Raw genomic sequence first — 9,560 nt, 5'->3', positions numbered from 1 at the left:
TCTAGAGTCCGTAAGCTGAAACTTATTGTGTCATTCAGATGTTTGAGGCACTTTATGAGTCCAGTTAGTGTGATCTTATCTTTGATATCTTTCCAGTAAGACCTTCCTATGCTGTACACTTTAACTTCCCCTCTTTTCACTTCATTCCTGTGCCTACCATTCCAATGCCTCAGATCTGTTTATCCAACATTCTCCATTACCAAGAACCATCTGTAAATCAGCAGCAGGGAAGGAACTGCTGGTTTTCTTTCTTCAAAGCATGTGGCTTCCTACTTGCTCTTATTTGAGAGCAAAACTTTTTTCTGTTCAGCTGTGCTGTTCATTTTTGCTGTTTGCATAGCTCAAACAATGGACACTAGCACTTTAAACCAGTGTAAGAAGTTGGAACATTTGAGTGAAAATAGATTATCTAGAATCATGATTAATCTATCTTCTATCATTCACTGGAATTGTAGTAGATTCTTGATAAATGATGCAAGGGAAGCATGTAAAAGCATGAACAAATCTTATTTTACTACTAATGTGATGTAATGCAGCCTTGAAAATAAGTGCTGCTTTTATGCATGTGTACACACACATGTCTAAAGTATGTGAATCCCAAATGTTAGTTTGACATTCTGAAGTTTTGTACCCAACTACTTGTTTTTTCCTGATGTCGTTCATTTTTGCTTTTATGTTTGCAAAATAAAGTAGATCAGAAGCAGCAAAAACAAGAGTTAAAAATAAGGTTTAATAAAACAGGATAAAACTGCAGAAGAAATATTTTATTGGATCTGTTGTCAGTAGATATGTTCCTCCTAACTACATACATAAATGCCTTTTGAATTCTCCATATGGTAGACTAAGGCTAACTGTTTCTGAAATGGTCTTAGTGTTTCAGATGGATCAGGTTATGAAGCAAATGTCTCATTGTACTTTGGGTGTTAAGCTGCCGATGGGTGCATTTACCTTAGCTAGCTGAGGTATGTCAGCATTTTCTAATGCTCTTTAATAACGCTAGCTCTAGATTTGTGTTTGCTTGAACAAGAAGGTTCATGAGGCTTCCTAAGAAATTGCTTCCTCTTTCACACATCCCTTGACAGAAGCAAGCAGAAAGTTGTTTTGAGGGTGAGAACAAGGCTCCCCAACTCGGGATAAAGGCTGTCAGGTTCCTTTGTAGCTTTGACAAGAAAATGGCATGTGCTTCATGGCTGACAGCCCCATGACGCTGCCCATGGTCTCCTATGGTGCTGGTAATGGTGAGAGGCATGCCAGGAGCCATACTGGCTCAGGCTTTTGCCCAGGTTATGCCAAGGATGCTTCTGCTCTGGCGAGCCCAGGCCCCACACAGCCAGATGGTGGTGGATGAGACACAAATTGCTGTTAAGGGCAACCACATGTCTTCAAAACTAGCTTTGCGTCTGGAGTAGTTTAATAATTGAGCATTATTTTATTTAATGGCCTTCAGAGCTTTAGTTTGGAAAGAAAAGATCATCTGCCTAGCATGGGCTGAAAGGTACCTATCTCCTCACCACCAAAAAAAAGGCAGTAACTTTCTCCAATATAGTCTGAAGTAAAATACTCCAGCATGGGCCCTCACCAGTACCATGAATCGCCATCAGAACTAGTTTTCTGCACACTGCGTGTGCAGTTACGTTTCACACACTGGAAGCGGTGTTCTAGCATCTCCAAGCGTGATTTTTGTCCTGGTGCAGCTATGTGGCAATTTCCTCAATCCCTGACTGGAGAGGAACTCAGGCTCGGTCCAGAATGGATTCGGGAATCCGTTTACGTTTTTCAGCAGTAACGCTTTTGTCACTCCCCAGCCGAAGCGGGGAGGGGAGGGGGGGAGCACGGGGAGGCCACGGCCACGGCACCCGCGGCTGCCGCTCCCCCAGCCCCGCGGGCACCGCTGCGCGCCCCCAGCGGTCGGAAAACATGGCGGCGGCCGCCGCGTTACCTCAGCGCCGCCCAGGGGCGGAGCTCGCCTCTTTGCGCGCCAAGTTGGGGCAGCGGCTCCCGCCCGGCTGCTCCGCTCCCGTCAGCTCCGCGCCGCCCGGCCATGGCAGCCCACACGGTGCCCGGCTACTCGCCCGGCTTCAAGAAGCCGCCGGCCGTGCTGCGGCTGAAGCGCAAACGGCTGCGGAGGAGCGAGCCCCCGGCCGCCGCCGCCCCCACCCCGCCTTGCGGCGCGGCCCCGCGGGGCTCTTCCGCGCCCATCCGCCGCAACCCCTTCTCCAGCCTGGACAACGCGCCCCGGTGGGCCGGCACCCCGCAGCCGCTGGAGCGGGCCCGGCGGCCACCGGCAGACGGGTCCCCCTCGGCAGCGCCCTTCTGGCAGGTAGGGCCGGGCCCGCGGGGACCGGGGGATTCTCTGTGGGGCCGGGGAGGCGCGGGGAGAAACGGGAAAGGCCCCGCGAGCAGGGAAGGAGCCTCCGCACTGGCGCCGGCAGCCATCGCCCGCAGCTGGGCCTGGAGCCCGCTCCCCTGGGGAAAGGCAACCCCGAGCCTGAGGCTTCCCTGGCTCTGTGCGCAGACCAAACCGGGCCATTGCACTGCAGTGGGTGAGCGCCTTTCGAAGGGTGGATGTTTGCAGCGTGATGCTTAGCATCACTCCGGGAATTTCACTGCGAGGAGAGGGGCGGTTTTTAAAACTACGAACCTAGTTCTTACTTTGTGCTGCATCTTACACTCCTTTTTTGTTCAGCTTTTAGAGCCTGTTTGTGAAGATAAGCCCACCAGGAGAGCGGAGCCCTCTGAAAGAACTGACATCCTCTCCCTAACCGATGTATGCAACAGCACGTACTGTTTCTGAAATGGTTTTTAGCTGTTCTCAGTTCACAAAAAAAGCTGAAATTGCTTAATTTAATATTTGATGGTCCATCTCTGTATAAAGTGATGTCTTAAATTGCCTTGATATTTGCTGTTCTGGTAACAATCTTAAAAGCCAGCCTTCTGCCTGACATCGCTACTGTTGTAGTTCTAGTTGGCAGAGGTTGTTGTCTTCCAATTTTATTACCATGTTCGCTATAATTCTGTTCCTTAGTTCTATATGTTGTTGAGATTAAGGATGTTCTTCAAGGTGAGGTATCATCTCCTGCGGTCTTTTATTCAGCTACAGAAAGGGAACAAACAACCTCACTCAGCGCACAGGAAAGAGAGAATACTTGAAAACCAGTCTTTGAAGGAGAGTTTTAAGCAGGCAATGTCTAACGTTGTTACAGTATAGCTTCAGAAACTGAAGTTCAGACTAACTTAGCAGAACGGAAAAATGACCTCTCAAAGAGAACAAACTGTCCTAGAGCTCCCCAGTGGGGTTTTTTGCATCCTCTAGGGAAAGTGTCTGACACTACAGTCACCAAGAGAGTATTAATATTAATTATTAATTAAATTAATAACTGGTTTGGTGTGGAAATTCTTGTCGTTTTATACTTCAGGCTGTTTTCTTTTTTTCTTTTTTCAGTCCTTCATCCTTGTATCTGTTCCTAGTTCGTAACTTTTGGAAATACTCCTGTGACTGAAAACCTACTTTTGCATTTTTTTAAGCAATAAAATGCTGTATTTGTATTAGAATATGTTACTGAATAAAATAATCAGTTGAGTGTAAACCGTGACTTCAGTTATCCCGTGAACAGTGAAACTCTGTGTAACTTGGAAAACCTGTCTGCAAAAGCTTTTTTTTTTAAGTATATCTCTTAAATTAATGTGAGTACTTCCTTAGGAACAAAAGGAGTCAGGCATTTGAAAGCTGTGGCTGTCCCATCCCTGGCAGTGTTCAAGGCCAGATTGGACGGCGCTTTGAGCACCCTGGTCTAGTGGAAGGTGTCCCTGCCCATGGCAGGGGGTTGGAACCAGATGATCTTTAATGTCCCTTCCAACCCAAACTAGTCTGTGATTTTTGCTGTGCACTGAATTGGACAAAAACAGGAGACGACAGGTTTAACTTGTCTTTTTATAGGCTACGAAACTCAAGATGTTCCATGTAATAACGGTAGTCCAGTATCTGGTCTGCTTGCCAGGAAAGGTATATTAACTCAACATGGGAGGAGACCTAACCATGCTAAAATATAAATAGGTAGCTAAATAGGTTGGTTTGTTGTTTGTTGGTGGTCGTTTGGGTTTAGTTTTTTATTTGTTTGTTTGTTTTCTGAGGGTTAACTGATGCTATTTCTGTTTTGTAAGGACCTTCATTCACCTGCTGCTGTACCCGAAGTCCCCTCCTCACCAAAACATGAATTTCCTGCAGACTGGAGTATTAAAACACGACTTCTATTTATGTCTTCCCAACCTTTTACCTGGGCAGAACATTTAAAAGCACAAGAGGAAGCTCAAGGATTTGCACAGCATTGTAGAGCTATAGAAACAAACTTGCCACAGAGCTTACAGGTAATACTTCTGGGGGTAGATTGAAGCTCCAGCTTTAGAAAGGAAAGGGTACCCTTGCACCTTCCTTTAAATGTGCTGGCAATGAAGGCTTGATTCTGGTTTATTTTCTTCTCACATTAAGAATAAGGCCTATTTACTAACCTAATTCCATCTGTGGTTTGTACCTATAGCAGCAAGCAGCGGTAAGTGAGTGGTCTTAAATGACCACTTAGAGATTAAGTTAAATCTTAAACCATGGAGCAGTTGCCAGTTGCTGTCCATCTTTCTTCAGTCTGGCTTATTCACAAGCCTGGGATTTTTCTGTTTTAATATCTAATGTAGTAGTTCTTTAATCCTTCACTTGCAACGCTGCCTGAAGTGAAGCATTACTGTCCTCATCAAATACTTTTTGACACCTAGGAGCCAAAGCTGTCGACAGAACTGCGTTGTGCCTTTCAGCAAAGCCTCGTTTACTGGCTTCACCCTTCGCTGCCGTGGCTGCAGCTGTTCCCTCGCATTGGAGCAGATAGGAAGATAGTTGGAAAGGCCAGTCCTTGGTCGCAGGATGAAGACTTGCAACAAGTGCTAATGAGTGACTGGTAAGTGGAACCAAACACTGTATTTAGCAAGATTAAGATAATGAGATTTTAATTAGTATACAAGTTCTTTCCATTTTTATTAGAAAGCTTTTTAATTTATTTTTTTCTTCTAGAATGCGTGTTATTTTGAGGATCAGGTTAAAGAAACATAAGACTAAAGCTACCTGCTTGTGTTAAGTGCTCCTCTCCAATCCTAGGTGTTGATCTAGGTAGTATTCCATAAATCCAGGTTGCCTCTGAGGCTTGCTGTAAACCCACGTGCTAGAAAACACATGTGCTGGAACAGCATTAGTGCTTGCAAACAGGCTGTGTTTCAGACGAGCACAGCTTCCCAGATGCTGAGCACATTTGAAGATCTGGCCAATCATTCAGTGTGCTCTCAAACCTGTGCGAAGTACACCCACTAACACCTGGCCAGACCTGTGCAAGGTACACCCACTAACACCCAGCCAAATCCAGCTGGGTGTACCAACAGCGAAGGATTACCTACAGTCACAGAAACCTTTTCTTCTGATGTGCAGGTCTGTCAGCTTTACCTCTCTGTACAATCTGCTCAAAGCCAAACTGTGTCCCTACTTCTACGTATGTACCTACCAGTTTACTGTCCTGTTCCGTGCAGCTGGGCTGGCAGGAAGCGATGTCATCACAGCTGTAATTTCTCCCACAACTAGAGGTTTGAGGGAGGCCATGAGGAATGAAGGTAAGGTGAAGCCAGTCCAACTAGGATTTGAATAACTGGTAAAGTGCATTAGCTGCATCACAGAACCATTCATTGCTTGCTCTTCTCCTCTGTTCAAGGCATAGAGTTTTCTTTACCTTTGGTAGAAGAAAGTAAAATGAGGAAACTGAAAAACTCTGAAGTGAATTTGGAAACAGAAGGTGCCAACAGCCTCGAAGCGAGCAACAGCATGGAAGATGGAGAGTATGTATTACATACGTTAGGTCTTCTACAATGCTAGAATTCAAGGCTATCTACAGAATCCTCAATGATTCATTTGGAAACCTTCGTAGAAAGTGTTGCCATCCTAACACTGATTCTGTGTTTCCCAGAGAACCAGCTCCAAGCGATGATGATGATGAAAGTTTCTCTTGGCTTGAAGAGATGGGAGTCCAAGACAAGGTTAAGAAACCAGATGCTATTTCTATTAAACTGTATCCTTTCTGTGCACGTCACTGTGTATGGCACTGGAAAACCATGCAGATGTTATCCTTTTGTGGTATAGATTGGAGTTTTGTAAAAGCTTTTGAGAGCTTATTTCCAAACACCAATCCTCACATTACTGCATAGCAAGAGACTCTGCATGTCTTTTTTGTTTCTTTATGACAAGTATTTCTAGATGCTTTTGAAGGAAAAGAAAGAAAGAAAGAGGGTGTGAAAGAAAGAGGGTGTCTGTTCGCGTAGGCTTAGTTTGCACTTGGAAGTAGTATGGCATAGCAGGGACAAAGCTGTAGACCAGGACAGCTCTTACTGAGGTGTTTCAGAGGGACCAATGGACTACATCTTCCCCTGGTTCCGTTTGCACTTGGGGAGCACTTGAGGTTTAATAATGAAATCAAAGGCCTGGTTTAAGATGCTGTTTAATATTTGAAGAACAAATCTGGATCAGTGTAAAGCTTGGTGGGTTTTTTGGTTTTGTTTGTTTAACTGACTTGACTGGTCAGAGGAGTGTCTTCTGGAGTTGCGCTGCTCCAGTTCTTCATTGGGTGCATTGATGCTTTTCAATTCCTCATGGTTTTCCTTTGACTTCAGTCAATGCAGTCGTAAGGAGAATCATGAGGTGCAGATGGATCACAAACCCGAATCCCTCGCATTAGTGAAAGGAACAAACACATTCACCTTGCTGAACTTCCTGATAAACTGTAAGAGCCTGGTGGCTGTGGCAGGCCCACAGGCAGGGCTTCCACCGACTTTGCTGTCCCCTGTTGCTTTCCGAGGTGGAACGATGCAAACACTCAAAGTAAGTCGCACAGCTGTCTCTATTTTCTCATAAGGCAAGTTGTTTCTTCACCCAGTGGATTAGACACTGACTTTGTATAGTTTCCCTCAGGTACTGCAGAGTAATTTTTGTTGCTACAACTCAAGTTGTAGCATTTTGGCTGCAATACAGACTTTGTCCACATCAATCTGTGCTGCTTAACTGAAATACTCGAGTTTCTGTTCTTCACACCCTGATAAGTAAGGGGTTAAACAGACTTCCCAGATACTAAAATGGTTCTCAAAATATGCTCCTGAGACCTTATGGGGTCTCCAACTATCAGAGATACTGCTTGGAAGAAGGGTGCCTCTAAACCACGGCTTACCATCTGTTGCTAAGGAGGTAGTGGGTACTAAAGGAGGTGCTATTAATACAGGTAGTGCAGTCTTCACCCACCAGAGAGCAGTTCACGCTGTTCTTCAGCAGTTAACTTAATGCTGTATAGCATTCCTGCATAGCACAGTCAGTATGGTTTAGGAGTTGGTAGAAAGACAGTAAAAGCATCATGCTCATGTATTGAACAGTAAGTTGACAATATTGAGAAGTATTTTGAACTTTTAATGGGTCTGTAGCATTGCAGTATTGAAGTAAATGAAAATTAGGGCTCGATTTGGTGTGTCAAGAACTAATTGTAGGTGGTTTTGTCCTCAGGCTCGAAGTATAAATGCCAAAGCCAGGGTTCACTTGGCGTATGAGGACATATTCAGCCTGGAGATCGTGGGCCCCGTCATGCCTCATTCTCTGCATGCACTGACCATGCTGCTCAAGGCTGCCCAGAGGGGAGCATTCTCTGGTGTATTTTATACACATGAGCCAACTGCTGTGTTTAACACTGATCTTGACAACGCAGCCCCTGCCTTGAATGAGGTAAGGAAACTAGCACAGACAATCTTTCCTGTTAGGAATAGTATCTTTATTGCAAACCATAGGACACCGAGTGACATAAAACTTTCCCTTAACACGTGGGTTTACACCCAACTACTTGTGATCACCACCTGGCAGTCCTCAGGGCTTGTCTCTCCCCTAGAAATGGAATAATCCAGGAAATTAGCTTTTCTGGAGTTCCTCAGAGGTACACAAATGAACGTTAAGAACTGCATGTACTTCAAACAGAAATACCTATGCCATGTCTCTGCTCTTCATGTAAATTCCCACAGAAAACAGTACACAAAGATCTTCCTATGTGTGGACTGCATCCCAAGACTTTGGATCAACTGAGTCAGCGTCCAACATTGAGAAAATCTTCCATCCGATTTCTGGAAATGAAGGATTATGCTTATACCTGGAAGTCCTAGGTATGCTAGTTCCATTTAATGGGAGAGAATGCTCTCAAGCGTGCAGTTGCTGTACTTTGTTCGGGTGTATCTACACAGGCAGCACCCGTGTGGTACCAGTAGGGATACAATCTAGTTGCACAACACAGACAACTATCGCACATTACCCATCATAAAACACTTCAAAGGACTTCTACAGGAAATGAACCAAAAGGCCTTGGACATCTCCTTTTGTATTTTAGAAAGCCTTTTTTAAATAAAACTGGATAAAACATAATTACCTGTTTTATTGGTCTGACTTGTGTCCAGAAGGTCTGTATTCCTCATGTACATGCAGATGGGCTGCAACTGCTCTGTGTAACCATTTTGGACATGTGGAATTCTTGGCACAATTTTTCCCCGCCCTCTCCTTCCAGGACTGCTCACAGCACCTTGCCAGGAGCTCAACAGCTACACCTTGGCATGTTTTACCTCTTGCTTTAGAGTCTGGTCTCAACTCCACAAAGACAGATGAAAGCCACATGGACACAGCAGAGTGTTCTGGCTGCAGAAGGATCAGAATAAAAGGTTTCGATTCCTCAGAACTGCTGAGCATAGCTAGCTGGTATTCCCATACCCACACTCACATGAAAGCAAACCAGGCTTTTAAAGAGCCACTTGTACAAACAAGTTAGAGGAGTAAATAGTTGTGCCACGTGTGAGAGAGACAAGGGGCTGCTGATCTATGTTCGTAGCAATAGTAGCGTATGAGCAGGTTGAACGCAGCCTGCTTCACTTCAAGTGAGAGCGGTTATTTCTGAGGCGTGTATGTCACTTTCTACACAGCTATTAGGTGATCACATTTCAGCAGCAGAAAACACTCGATCTGAAGAGCAGTATGTATAACACCATCATACTTGTGCACTCCAAGATTTCTAATTCAACCAGTACCTTGCACAGAAAACAAAGCGGTGCTCAGGCCGTGTGGTCAGCTACCCTTATCTATCTTCACTATGGTGCTGTTGTGCTCACCACCTCAGGATCGACTGGGGATTCTAGAACAGTAACAGGAGGCTTCAGCCAGGTCTTACTTGAGGAAACAACCTGTGAACTTGAAAATGTGGGCACACAAAGAAGTTGCAGCTGATGGAAGCGTGATGAAAGCTTCCTGTGCCTTCCAGTTACTTCGTATCAACGCAACTGGAAGTATCCTACCCCAGGAGTACAGCGTGTATACAGTTACACTGGAATACTGTATGTTTACATTAGGTACTTCACAGCCTAGTGATACTCTGGACAAGACAACAGCTAGAAAGCCTAGATAAAGGGCAAGTCCCTCTCTTACAATGGAAAAAGGGACCTTAGAATATTAAGTACTTCGATAATGT

General features: G+C 45.0%; 1 protein-coding gene across 3 annotated transcripts; it reads left to right on the top strand.

Moving 5' to 3' along the window:
* The first annotated feature begins 1,912 nt into the window (after positions 1 to 1,912).
* DONSON (DNA replication fork stabilization factor DONSON) lies at positions 1,913 to 9,276 on the top strand. 3 transcript variants are annotated; one of them, XM_030471572.1, is made up of 11 exons: positions 1,913 to 2,320; positions 2,687 to 2,767; positions 4,162 to 4,365; positions 4,765 to 4,943; positions 5,465 to 5,643; positions 5,742 to 5,865; positions 5,994 to 6,095; positions 6,703 to 6,901; positions 7,571 to 7,786; positions 8,077 to 8,214; positions 8,531 to 9,276. In XM_030471572.1, the coding sequence occupies exons 1-10, from the start codon at positions 2,042 to 2,044 to the stop codon at positions 8,212 to 8,214; spliced, it is 1,701 nt and encodes a 566-aa protein (XP_030327432.1). In that variant the 5' UTR covers positions 1,913 to 2,041; the 3' UTR covers positions 8,531 to 9,276. The 3 variants fall into 3 exon arrangements, with proteins under 3 accessions (XP_030327432.1, XP_030327425.1, XP_030327414.1); XM_030471565.1 differs by lacking the exon at positions 8,531 to 9,276 and having other exon boundaries at positions 8,077 to 8,470; XM_030471554.1 differs by lacking the exon at positions 8,531 to 9,276 and having other exon boundaries at positions 7,571 to 8,470.
* The last annotated feature ends 284 nt before the right edge of the window (positions 9,277 to 9,560 follow it).

Source organism: Strigops habroptila, chromosome 2 (genome assembly GCF_004027225.2).
Source record: "Strigops habroptila isolate Jane chromosome 2, bStrHab1.2.pri, whole genome shotgun sequence".
NCBI classification, from domain to species: Eukaryota; Metazoa; Chordata; class Aves; order Psittaciformes; family Psittacidae; genus Strigops; species Strigops habroptila.
This window is presented reverse-complemented; position numbering and strand designations above follow the sequence as displayed.

Excerpts from the sequence above, each read along its gene's own strand:
- DONSON (XM_030471554.1), top strand. The coding sequence starts at position 2,042 with ATGGCAGCCCACACGGTGCCCGGCTACTCGCCCGGCTTCAAGAAGCCG. Across the intron at positions 2,768-4,161 it reads ACATCCTCTCCCTAACCGAT|GACCTTCATTCACCTGCTGC; the intron begins GTATGCAACAGC and ends CTGTTTTGTAAG. Across the intron at positions 4,944-5,464 it reads CAAGTGCTAATGAGTGACTG|GTCTGTCAGCTTTACCTCTC; the intron begins GTAAGTGGAACC and ends TCTGATGTGCAG.